The following is a 13,648-nucleotide window of genomic DNA, read 5'->3' on the forward strand; positions in this document are numbered from 1 at the left end:
ATGGTGGGGTGATCCCGATTACCGGGTGTCCCACATGTCGGTGGCATGGAAACAAGGAACGCGCAAGCGACAATTGGGACACGGTTTGAACATGAGCAACTCATACATCACAATCATTCGTTCACGGGCGTCGTCTCGGCGGTTATACCTTCGAAGCGTGCATTTTCGGAGTGGATCGGGTTCGACGGTAGTGGAAGTAGTTGTTCACGGGTCGCCGAGGGAAGTAGTGGTACACGGCGACGGTAGTGGTACACGTTTTCGTAGATGTTCGGGGTCGTCGGTAGAGGTACTTGACGTCCACGGGGTCGACGCTAGAGTTACACACGTTGTCGGGGTACTTGTTGTTCCGGTCTTGGTGTCCGTAGATGTACACGGCAATCGTAGTGGTACTTGGCGGTTCCGTGTAGTCGAACTTGACGATCCGAGGGGGTACTTGGCGCATCACCGGATAGTTGTACATGGGTCAAACAGAGGCATTGACACATCTGAAGGGGCATCGAGGGACTTGTCAAGGCCCTGCCTCGGGAGGTCACAGGAGGTGCGTGGAGGTAGCTCGAGCTGCTGGTCGTCGGGGCATGGCCGAGCAGCGGCTGGAAGAAGTGGCCGGCGTTGGTCTTGGCATGAAGCAAGGGAGGCGGAGCTCCTGCTAGGGCGATGGCGGCGAGCAGGCAATGGAACTTGGCGTCGACGTACAGGCGCAGCCGAGAGGAGCAACGACTGGAACGTGCAGCAGTGGGCGAGGGACTCCGGGACGCGCGGAGGTCGAGGAACTCGGCCGGTGGCGTGGCTTGGAGCAGATCGGGCGCGAGGAAGGTCGGGGCGCCCGAAGCGAACGACGGAGGGGCGCGAAGGGTGGCGCTCGACGCTAAGGAGGTGGAGCAGAGCAAGGGGCGGAGCGGAGCGGACGAGGCTGGCGAGCGGCGTGGAGCTTGACGGCGAGGACTCGAAGCATGGCTCCGACAGCGCCGGGAACAGCGAAGACGGGTGGATCCAGTCGGCCGGCGCCGGATCCGGGCAAACGGCAGCGCGAACGGAGCTCGGGGAGGAGGAGCTTGGGCGCGGTACGGCGGCCTGGTGGCGTTGGCGCTCCTGCGAGCATTCATGGCGGCGGCGGCCTCCTGCTAGTCGGGTGGCTGGACTCTGGCGACGAGGAGGAGGCAGAGGGGAACGGAACAAGGGCGCGGCGATGGTCTCTCTCTCTCTCTGACGGCGCATCGAGGGAAGAGGGGATCGAGCAGGGCTCTCCTGGCTCGATGCATGAGTGTGTGGGTGGCGGCGGAGGGGAACGGGAGGGGTTGAGGGGTCGAGCGGCTAGGGTTAGGAGGGTTAGGTGGGCCGGCGTTGGTTGGTTAGGCCCAAGAGGCCGGCTAGGCTGCAAGGCTGCGCTCTCTCTCTCCCCCTCATATTTCTTTTAATAGAAAAGAAATTAGAGAGAAGAAAAGAAAGAGAGGGTTAGGGAAAGAAGTTGGACATGGGGATTATTTTTCCGGACTCACAAAAATGTGCTTGAACCAGGAAAAATAGAAGTGGGCAAGACCGAAAGTTTAAATTCAAACTCATTTGATTTAAAATTCAAATGGTTTGAATAGGAAGCGAGGGTTGGGAAGGTCCAAAAATGTTGAGAATTTTGGTGGGGCTTCGGTAGATGAAGAAAGAATTATAGACAAGGTTAGAGAGATCGACTCAAAGCAGAAAAGGCATAGGATTAATTTTGCACGTGTGTTATGGTGATTCCCAAAGAATGGAATACTTTGTTATAGCTCCCTAATAATATTGGGAGGATATGTTATAAAGAGAAAACACCATGTGAATTCCCTCGATTTAAATGGATTGAAGATCCATACAATTTATTTATCTGAGTATTTTTAAAAAAAAGGTTGCATGATGACATGATGCAATGCAAGAGATGCAACAAACAAAACAAATCACACGACGAAACTCAGAGCATCCGGAAGTCTTCTGGAGCGTCGGTCTCGGGGCGTTACATCCGAGTCGGTGTCGTCGATGATGATGTAATTCTCCAGGCAAGTAGAATCGTCGTCATCTCCTCCTGGAGCTGGGTCTCCCATGAAAACTTCTAGCTTCTTTGTCAGGTCGCCATTCTTCTCTACTAGTGCGACGATTTCCTCCATATAATCCTCGCGTGTAGCCTTGAGTTCTTCCTCCAGTTCCATGATCCTAGTCTTTGCCTTCTTCAGATCTATCATGTCTGCACACATCTGGTTCTCCTGGCGACGAATGTGCTGGTTTAACTCCTGGATGAAAGCTGCAATAGATCTATCCTTCCTGGTACTGATCATCTCCCATTGCTTGTCTCGGCGCCCACAAATCTGATTGATAGTATCCTTGAGATTATTGTGGTACACTTCTCCAATGTGTCCCATGGTGATGTGGGCTGCCATGCTCTTTCCTAGACTCCAGGTTGGTGCATCAAAGGAAAACTCTATGGGCTCAGTGACTAGCGTGAACGTCCTTCCTGGAACTTGAACTTGAATCATCCAGCGCTCCTCTTCTGGTAGTGTGGCGTTGTAGGTCCCTGAAGCTTGGTATTCCTATGTTCAGGTACTTAGTAACTTCCTTCAAGTGTCGTCCAAAAGGTGTATCCTCATCTGGTTGCGCGAACTTGTTCCTTGCATCCGCCATCCTAAAAGAGTGGAAGAAAGGAGAGGAGTCAGAAATGAGAAGAGAGTAGTGATCTAGGGCTTTAGCTTAGTGGTCGTGTCCTATAGTCAGCGTGTGCCCTGATACCATCTCTGTAGCGACCAGACCTCAAACAGTCTAGTCTCCGTGCATCAGTGTCATCCCTGGATCGGTAATGCTGACACGCACAGTACTTTGAAGGATTTATAATAGAGTAGCAATCACACACTTATTACATCGAATAGTTCAAGAGAACTCAATACAAATAAATATGGCTTAAGGCCATCTAAATACGATAACAGCGGAAGGCTTGGAAGATAAAGTGAGTCCATCAACTCCAACGGCATCACTGAGTATAAGACCACGACCTAAGGCTCCTTACTCGTCGTCTGAAAAGTCTGCAACATGATATGTTGCAGCCCGAAAACGGGTCAGCACATGGAATATGCTGGCAAAGTAACACATAGAGAGTAATGAACAGAATAATGCTATCACTACATGCATATTTGGCTGGTGGAAAGCTCTATGGTTGCAGTTTTGCGAAAAGCCAATTTTTCCCTACCACAAAGGAATAAATTTTATTTAACTATCATGGTGGTTGTTAAACATTGAGAAGGTACCTCCAACTCAATCCCAATTAAGAACGTGATTAACCCAATCAAATTAAATTAAGTAACATGATGATGAGATTCACATGATAATCCAAGAACTAGATACTCAAGATGTCCATAACCGGGGACACGGCTAATCATGATTAGTTTGTACACTCTGCAGAGGTTTGCGCACTTTTCCCCACAAGACTCGATCGCCTCCGCTTGATTTCTCGCACTACAAGGTGTTTGAGAAACGGATGACCGAGACACAGTCTTTCAGAAACACTACTCTTTACTCCGGGTGGACAGTTACACCTACTTTCCCCTACATCTGCTAGCCCACCTCTTCAAGAGGTCATGTAACCTATCAACTATGCTAGAGCCCATAATAGCTTGTGGCTGCACACGGCAGTTTCTAGCATGAATAATCTCATGATCCGTTTGAGCCTGGGTGGCGGTCCATAGGATGATCACACGGGTACTCCGGGATATCCAAAAAAATACAGGCAACACTGGATTCTCCAGGTGCCTCAATCCACCCAGATGTTTATTTAAGTAGCCACCTTAAGTTGAACCATAAATTAATAATCTCACATCTGTCATGAAGAATTCACTCAAACCCAATCCACGTCTACGACCATAGCATAGCAATATAAGCAAACGTAGAAGTAACTCCCAAGGGTTTGATATTAAACAGGGCAACAGGTACTACCTCTTCTAATTCCCAAAACCCACATATTAATCAGATCCTAATCATGCAATTGTTTGAGGATTGATCTAATGCAATAAAACTGGGTGGTAAAGAGGTATGATCAAACTGTTACTTGCCTTGCTGATGGTCCGTGAAACCTAGAGACTCGTAGTAGCACGCTTCGCACTCCGGGTACTCTATCGCAAACAAACAATACATACATAAGCAATCAAGCAAGGGTGCACGAGTAAAACTCAAAATAAGAGATCTAACCAGAAAGTTCAACTTAAGAACTCCGGTTTACAAAAAGAATCAAATCGAACGAAGCAACGAAACTCAAACGGCGAAAGAAACAAGCTTCGTTTACTAATCTGGACTTAAGTCAAATTTTAAAGTAGCAAAAACTTGTTTGAGTTGGTTAAACGGAAAGAGGGTTTCGAGACGAAACTTTAGGCACTTGAATCGCCTGATTCCGATAAGCGAGCGAAAAGTTATACTAAAACGAAAAACAGATCGGAAATCGTGATCAGAAATAATCGCGGAAAATCCGAGAAAAAGAAAACTGACGAACAGGCTAACGAACGAACGTTCGCTGTCTGTGAAAAAAAAACGAAAACCGTTCGTTAAAACGAACGAACGAGTGTTCGCTAAATAAACTAAACCGGAAAAAAAACATATCTAGGGTTTTTCTATAAAACCGAACGAAAAACCGGACGGGAAAACCGAACAGTTTTCTCAAGGAAAACCGCCGGCGGCGGGGCGGCGGCTACCTCCGGCGAGGGGCGACGGGGCGGCTCCGGCGAGGCGGCGGGGTCGGTGGGAGGCGGGGTCGGGCGGCGGAACTCCGGCGTCGGGCGGCGGGGTCGGCGGCGGCGGCAGATCGGGCGACGGCGTCGGGCGGCGGCGGCGGCACGCGGCGGCGGCTTAGGGTTAGGGTTTCGGCGGCTCGGGCGGCTTGGGCTATCGGGGCCGAGGGCGGCGCCTTATAAAGGCCTGGCCAGGCGGAGGGGTCGAACACGGCCCAAAGTCGGTTTCGCGATTTTTTTTAAATAATTTCGCACAGAAAAATAAATAAAATAAATACTAAACGGACTCCAAAAATCCCAAAAGAAATTTTCCCGACTTCTAAAGTCAAGCCGGACAAGATGAACATTTATTTGGGGCCTAAATGCAATTTTGAAAAACGCGTATTTTTCCTAGTTCAAATAAAATCAAATAAAAATCAAATATTTATTTTTAATATTTTTCCTCCAATATTTCATTATTTTTGGAGAAGTCATTTTATCTTCTCTCATATATTTTGATATGAAATATTTTCAGAGAGAAAAATAATAAAAACAAATGATCCTATTTTCAAAATTTGAGAAAACCCAAATATGAAAATAACGAAATCCCCAACTCTCTCCGTGGGTCGTTGAGTTGCGTGGAATTTCTAGGATTGTAAATCAAAATGCAATAAAGTATGATATGCATGATGATCTAATGTATAACATTCCAAATTGAAAATTTAAGGATGTTACATAAATACTGAAACTATTTGTCGTACCTCCGAAGTAATTTTATAGCTGTCGTAAGCTATTATTCCGAGGTGATCCCATCTGGAGACCTGTTCCAAAGCCCCGCCGGAAGCCATTGCCGGAGCCATCTTCATCAACTTATTGTCTTCATGACCATGTGTGAGTAGTTCCACCAGGACCTACGGGTCCATAGTAGTAGCTAGACGGGTCTCTTTGTTTCTGGATCTTCAATACCATGTTCTCATTCTCGATTGAGATCAATCCGATGTAATTTTGTGGTGTGTTTCTTTGGACATGATGAATTGTCACTATATGATTAGATTGTTTATTGAAATTAATTGAATCTTTTGAGGTTTTGTTGTTGCATAATTAAATTGCTTTGTATGCTCTTCGATCTATGTCTATCTTCTTTGGCCAAATTTGATGGGTTTTTCTTCAAAGGGAGTTATGCTTTGTAGTGGGTTCAATCTTGCGATGCTCTTACCGAGTGACAATAAGGGCCAAGACACATATTGTATTGTTGCCACTAAGGACAAAACGACGGGGTTTTGTCATATTGATTGACTTCTTCCTGTATTATGTCATCTTTGTTGCCATACTATGTTTGCTGCAAACTTAATACCTTGATGTGCTTGCTGGATAGCTATTTTGGAGTGAAGTATTAGTAATAGAGGCAATTGAATTAATGGTCTATTTATCACAGACGTAATGCCTATTGAGATTATGCCATATATAAATTATCATAGTTATGAATATTGCAATCCGGTCAATCTCAGCCAAAAGAACCAAGGTCCCACCTGAAATCCGAACATATTTAACACATATTTCACCTAATTCGTGAATTGGGGGAGCATGGGGATGTAAAGATATGCAATATACACACATACCGGAATGTGTTAGATCCATTGACGAAGCCTCTACCACAAGCAAAGCATGAGCAACACCAGAATGTCATAGATGTTAGTAGCTTATGTATTGATTAGATTATTGACTCTAGTGCAAGTAAGAGTGTCTTGGAAATACACCCAAAATACAATAATAAAGTTGATATTATTCTATTTCCATGCTCATAATTAAGTTTATCTTCTGTTCTACAATTGCCATCGTTCTTGAATAGGAGATACGAAGGAAGACCTATTTGCATGTGTGCAAACATAAACACCATGCAGATCCCTAGTCAGGCATCTGCACTAGCTCATGTAATGTTGATGGTTCTTTTTTTTGTAACCATAAGCTTTGTTAATGTAACGAGTATGCTAACCATAATGAGAATGCATTGTTAGAGTAACAATGGCGTTGATTATACCTAGCTTATGAAATACTGCGAGATCACGTCTTCTTGTTGGTATTTTCGTATAAGTCTTAATTTTTACTTGCCTCCTTAGCCAATGGATAACGGGAGTATGGGCTCCGAAATAATTAGATGATCCAGGAAGTGTTTCGGTAGGTCCTGGGAGTGTCCCGGTGATCCCGGGAATGTCCCAAAAATTACTGTAAAGTCATGAAAGCATCAGAAGGTTTCAGAACCTTCTGAAACATTATAGAATGGTCCTAGTGGGTTAGCCCCCCTTTTCCCTAGGGAAGGGGGGAGGCACCACATGATGCCCAAGTCAAACTGCACCCTATTGCTTTGGGGGGCAAGCCAATCCGAAAGAGGAATCCTAGAAGTACTCCACCTTCTAGGTCAGCCGCCCCTCTCCCACTCACCTATATATAGGTGGGAGGGGGAGCACCAGGAGGGGGCACAATCTTTTTTAGTTGCATATCACGTTCCCCTTCACCTATGAAGAAGTAAAATTTGGGTGTAGTCATCTTGTTTCAACAGAGCATCACGAAAAATTGGATCTCACTCTTTATAATTATGTTCTTGCTGGTCATATTGAACACCAGTGACAAAATTATCCACAAGCTGCTCAATCTCTTGGTTGTTTCATATCCAAGGGTTTTGGCTGTTTGCGAGTGTTTTTTTTTTTTTTGAAATGGAGGCCTTGGTCTCAATTGATTAATTGAGTAGAAGAGAGTTGCCTAGGGGAAAATCCGACGAAAACCAAAATTACAAGCACAAAGGCCGACTGACATGGAGCATGTCAATCGCCAACATGGCACCCGGCCAACCTAAATAACGACAGAAACTCACACGCACCACTGAGAAAAGAACAACCATTGAGACTTCCCATAAGCAACATCGTCATCACTCACCGCCTAGATCCAGCAACAACGTCTTCGCCATGGACGACCACCAACAACGCGATCATCACAACATATGTACGAGGACCGTATCAGCTCATGCCAAACCGTCAACAATAGACAACCACGACTTCGATAACGAGCTTCACAATAGAAATATGCAAGGCTTGCGCCTGCTCGGCCTCCCGAGATGGGCACCATTCGCATATCGTTGTAACCATCAAGACAACTATGGCAGCTCTGCTGCACAAGGAATGATGAAGCTTGAAAAGACCCTTCGGATATGTCGAAAAGACCGTCAACAAAAGCATGTCGCGACTCTGTAGAAACTCGGTGTTGTCATCATCGCCAAACAACTGCCCCGCTATACAGATGCAGGGCAGCCGCCCCAGCATCCACATCGAACGTTCTACCACCGGCTCCGACAATCTTGCCCGCTCCATGATAATGCCTTCAAGAAGGCCAATGGCAAGGAAGTCGCCGCCTTGATCTCTACATCACCGATGGAAACCTTCCGACGGGTGGTAAGACCATCTGCAATGGTGGTTTGTCCGTGAATAATCAACCTAATCTAAAGCCCATGGATGTAGACGCTCCCACCTGCTTCCAACTTCTGAGAAGCAACCAAACTTATCTCGATAACTCAAGGGACTAAGAGATGTCTATGTAGAGTTCCCTTGCGATAACTAGAGACATAGCATGTACACATTTAGCACAAACACAAAATTTGAAGTCATGATTTGAGTATCGCCCTATATGGGCGGGCATGTAACTTTGGTGCGACTATGCCCGTTACGATTAGCAAGTTCACTCTAATGGATATATAGAAACACAACCGATTTCAACAAAACTGGGTGTAAAAAAAAATACAACAGAACATAGTGTCAAGAGTGGCCAAAAGAAGAGCTGGTATGTACTCAAATACTCACTCCGTCCCAAAATAACTGTCTCAAACTTAGTACAACTTTATACTCAAGCTAGTACAAAGTTGAGACACTTATTTTAAGACGGAGGGAGTAATAAATAACTCATAATAAAACATAGCCTAAAAAACTTAGAATAAAACACACAAGAAGAGTTTACGTACAGACATGTAGCCCACTGAAAGAGTGGCGTTTTCTTTTCCCACCAGACACCAACCATGCCATATGCCAACCACACCTGTCACCATTATTTTCGTTTGGCATTGCAGTATTTTACTCACTGGAACACATTCTTTACACACCAGAATCAATAAACGTTGACGACGAGGGCCACGAGGGGGTGCCATCCATGCCAACCCTGCCTGCATAATTAAGTCTGAACTGCAGTCCCTCGTGGAAACTCGGCGACCGGCGAGGCGGCGACCTCACCAGACCCCATCCGGCACCAACCCCGCGCTCCGGGACACCTATTTATAGCTCTCATCGCGCACGCTCTCGGCAACCAAGCAGCCGCTGCAACATAGTACTACAATTACTTTGCACTAGCAACACAACGCTCTGACTGAGCTCATAGCGTTCGCACCTGCCGATCTTAACTAGTTGATCACCGCAGAAATGGCCTCCACCAACAGCTGGACTCACGACATCGAGTCGTCGGTCGCTGCACCGCGCCTGTTCCGTGCCGGAGTCATGGACTGACATACTTTGGCACCCAAGCTCGCGCCCCACATCGTCGCCAGTGCCCACCCCGTCGAGGGCGAAGGCGGCATCGGCAGCGTCAGGCAGTTCAACTTCACCTCAGCCTCCTCAGGTACATATGCATCACATACAATCCATGCATGTCACCTCAGTCAGGCAGCGGCATAACACGCGATTCTTTGCTCTTGCAGCCATGCCCTTTACCCTCGTGAAGGAGAGGCTCGAGTTCCTGGACGCGGACAAGTGCGAGTGCAAGTCGACCCTTGTGCAGTGGCGTAGCTAGGCGGTGGCCAGGGTGGTCCATGGACCATCCTGGAATTTTCCCATAGCTTGTATATAGTGTAGTAAAAAATATTTCTGTGAAAATAAATAAACTTACCAGTGCAAAAAAAAGAAATAAATAAACTTACGTAAAATTTCTATTAATGGACCACCCTTACTTATCGGGCTGGCTACGCCACTGCGAGGGCGGCGGCATCGGCACGGCGATCGAGACCGCGACGTCGCACATCAAGGTGGAGCCGGCGGCCAACGGAGGGAGCTTCGTGAAGGTGGACTCGACGTACAAACTGCTGTCAGGCGTGGAGGTGAATGACGAAATCACCAAGGCCAAGGAATCCGTCACCGCCATCTTTAAGGCCGCCGAGGCCTACCTCATCGCCAACCCTGACGCCTACAACTGAATCAGTTGAGAGGGATAATATATGATTATCATGTCCCTAGTTTGATTTTTGTGTTCTCGCGATCTAATAAAGCTGCTACAATCTCTAAGCTATAGTAATGGCGCGGAGCACGAGAGCACCGGGCAGAGTGTGGACGTGAGAAGTTTAAAAGTTGAGTATTTGTAACTATCAAAGGGTCCTGTTGTTTGATGATGTTGGTGCTTGCTTATGTGAAATACCTAAACGCACTCTTATTTTCTTATATATTTGGAATTGGAGGATTATGTGTCGACCTGTTACAGATGTCTTATATGTATGTGAAATACCTAAACACTCTTATGCGCAAAAAAGAGAGAGAAGAAGTTCATATGTCGAGAAAGACTTTCTTTTAGGAATCTAAGAAATCAATATACGAACAACAGTATAAGCGGAGTAGGGCATTACACCTCGTGATGACCTCAACCTGGGTAAATCTCTTGTCGTGCGTGAATGTGGAGTGTTTTAACCCTGGCCGAACAATCTAGAAGGTGCATCGTAGCTCCAATCTCGATGACCACCTCTCGACAATTGCATATTAGAAAGAACTTACTTTATCTGCATTTGACCCAAAAATTTGGAAGTTAAGCTAAAATTTTGTAATCTCCTATTCACCCACCTCCCCCCCCCCCCCCCAATCTAGTCGCCTTCTCGATCTGTTTGACACACTGGAACACAACTGTTTTTGTCTTTTTTATCCCATGGTCTCAACCAAGCATAAGCACATACAATGAAAGAGGAGAGGAAATTACATGAAGCATTTTTTAATGGTACGGTTAGTCCAAAATCAGGATTTTTAAGAGAAACACACATGTACACATGAGCTCATCAGATCCATAAAATACGTAAGGCAAGCATTGTGAGTGCTAGCTTATCTGCTTACGAAAATAATTTGCTACCCATGGTGGTAGCTACACATGGCCCCAATTTTTATCTCTGATTATTTTGAGAAAAAATAATTTCTATACAACCAAAATGCACTAGTACCAATGCCATAAGAAACCCGACACCTCGTATATAAAAAAAGGCACTTATGCCAAAGACCATGCGTGTGTAGCTATCACCATGCATAGAAAATCGCCTACGAAAATAATTTGCTACCCATGGTGGTAGCTACACATGGCCCCAATTTTTATCTCTGATTATTTTGAGAAAATATAATTTCTATACAACCAAAATGCACTTGTACCAATGCCATAAGAAGCCCGACACCTCATATATATATAAAAGGCACTTATGCCAAAGACCATGTGTGTGTAGCTATCACCATGCATAGGAAATCGCCTCTCTATCTGCTTATTGGTTGAGTATATGAGAAATAAGACATGTGTCAGGAAAAAATAAAATTAGTGATATGGATGAGGTGGGACAAGTACAACTAAAGCAATTTTGGTATGGTTCCATGGCAACACATGGACATGCAACTAGTATTGATAGCAGTACTCATTTAACATCAGTCCACAAATCTAACAAGAAAATGCTTGTGTGCATTCTTTTGCACAATTGATGCACCACCAAATCCTACGCAGATCTAGCTAGAGCTTTATTAAGAGGAACTACATCCTTCATTGTCAGGCCCGTCACTGGTTGCTTCTCTGTACAATTCCATAGCCTCCTCCATGACCTTGGGTTGTGATAAAAGTTGTGATCTTTTCTTAGTAGATGGATGAGCGCTGAATGAGAAGAAGGAGAGCAATTTTGTCAATGTCGACTTCCGATTTATTCGTCCTTGCTTTTCAAGGGACATAGGGGCAGCGTGGGGATCGAAACCAGCAGCAGCCTGTAGCAACATTCCAATGTAATCTGCCTCTAGCTCATTCCTACGATACAAAGTATGTAATTATCATCACATTCTTAAAAAATAACATCTTCTAATTAACACGAAGTAAATACTTGAATGCACGCATATATTGTGTTAAATTCAATGATTTTTAGTTTTTTAATACATTTGTCTCTAGTTGGTTCCGGCATTCTCCCTAGTTTTCTTTAACCCTCGGGTTTGCCCCTCTTTCGTTTGGCGTTCCCATGAAAAAACTCCTTCCATGTCGTTGCTCATTGGTCTTCACATTCATGTAGGTTACAAGTTCTTTTTTTAGCAGTAGCTCATGGGTGGGAGCCTAACTGGGGAGACTAGTATAGGATCTCACATTAGGTGAGATCAATGAGATCTCATTGATCTCACCTAATGTGAGATCCTATACTAATCTCCCCCAGCCTAACTGGTAGTGGCTCGTGGTGGAGGGGCATAGGTATCATCCAACATGAACGTGAGGCGCTGACCGGACGGAAACAACGAGAAAATTGAGCATTTTCATAGGGGCACTAAATCAAAGAGGGGCAAAACCTAGGATTCTAATAATTAGAGATAATTCCAAGTCTTTTTGGTAATCCTTGGTTTCGCCGCTCTTCCATTTGGTGCCCACAAGAAAAACTCCTTTCCTGTCGCCGCCCATTGGCCATCTTGTTCATATAGGTTATATCTTCTTTTTTGTTTAGTAGCAGCTCACCGCTGGGAACCCAACTGGCAGTAGCTCATGGCAGAGGGGCATATAGGTATCCAACAAACATTAACATGATGGTCAGTGGGCGCTGGCCAGACGAAAACGAGAAAAACGGGGATTTTTGTAGGAACACCAAATGGAAGAGGGCCAAATAATTGAGGATTCCCAAAAACTTGGGATAATCTGGAACCAGTTAGGGACAAAAGAATAAAAAGCACTTTGATAAGATGTAGGTACGAACATGGCGGGGGTAAAAGAAAGTGATGCAATTAATATACCTTTGTAACAATGGCGTCACGAGGAGGCGGGTTGGGAGCCACCACTTGAATATTTTGATCATCTCAGAGGAGTGCCTCGCAATAATATGTCCAACCTACATATATATACAAACCAATAAAAATACTACCTGCTTAGAAAATTAACATCTCACCAATCCAAAATGAACGAACGAACAAACGAATGTATGTACCTCATGCGCGATGATGGTGGCAATCTCAGCATCTGTGCTGAAATGATCAAGTAATCCCGTGTAGAGTACTATCTTGCCACCACCAGGAAAGCACCGTCCTGTTCTGACATTTTCCTCTACGACTATCACCTCCAAATTGAGCTCGCGGATCCAACCCAGACGTGTCATCTTCTGTAGTGGTTCCTGTCCTTGTCGCTCTATCTTTCTCTTAATGGACAATACACGACGGATAGCGCGAATGATCTTCCAGCCAATGGCATGGACGCGAACACTTTCATGGTGGTGTGGGTCGAGGATCTTGGAGGCGTGCTTCTTCTTGAAATTTGCAAAGGCACGCTCTCCAATTTCTCGTGCTTTCCTGGGAGAGCGGATGACCTTGTGGGTGCGGTTGGTGCAGGGCACGGTCTCAACGTAAAATTCACGGTAGACAATGGTCCTTGTGCCGACATGGAGAGTTTGGAACATAGATGCTGTCATGACCCTCCACAGGGCGTGTAAGTACCGGCTAAGAGCCAAGTGGATGGTCACCGACCTCCACAGGGAGGTACAATAGTCCTGAGAAACACGCAATGCCATAGACATACGTTGACAGAAGACTTGCAGGAGACGGATGGCTGCAGCGAGGAGGGAGCGCGAGCTCCTCATGCACGAGCTCATGATTCCTTGGTGTGTTTCTTCTTTTTATAGGTGGCGTACCTTCTATTTTCTAGAGACAGAGACAAACTCCTAC

General features: G+C 45.6%; 2 protein-coding genes across 2 annotated transcripts; one reads left to right on the forward strand and one right to left on the reverse strand.

Moving 5' to 3' along the window:
• Positions 1–9,070: 9,070 nt before the first annotated feature.
• LOC123050146 (pathogenesis-related protein 1-like) lies at positions 9,071–10,148 on the forward strand. The gene is made up of 2 exons (XM_044472981.1): positions 9,071–9,362; positions 9,442–10,148. The coding sequence occupies exon 2, from the start codon at positions 9,676–9,678 to the stop codon at positions 9,931–9,933; it is 258 nt and encodes an 85-aa protein (XP_044328916.1). The 5' UTR covers positions 9,071–9,362; positions 9,442–9,675; the 3' UTR covers positions 9,934–10,148.
• A 1,140-nt stretch (positions 10,149–11,288) lies between these two features.
• LOC123050147 (mitochondrial metalloendopeptidase OMA1) lies at positions 11,289–13,648 on the reverse strand. The gene is made up of 3 exons (XM_044472982.1): positions 12,919–13,648; positions 12,728–12,822; positions 11,289–11,768 (listed from the first exon to the last, which is right to left on the reverse strand). The coding sequence occupies exons 1-3, from the start codon at positions 13,573–13,575 to the stop codon at positions 11,495–11,497; spliced, it is 1,026 nt and encodes a 341-aa protein (XP_044328917.1). The 5' UTR covers positions 13,576–13,648; the 3' UTR covers positions 11,289–11,494.

The sequence above is a fragment of the Triticum aestivum genome, chromosome 2D (assembly GCF_018294505.1).
Source record: "Triticum aestivum cultivar Chinese Spring chromosome 2D, IWGSC CS RefSeq v2.1, whole genome shotgun sequence".
In the NCBI taxonomy this organism is placed as follows: domain Eukaryota; kingdom Viridiplantae; phylum Streptophyta; class Magnoliopsida; order Poales; family Poaceae; genus Triticum; species Triticum aestivum.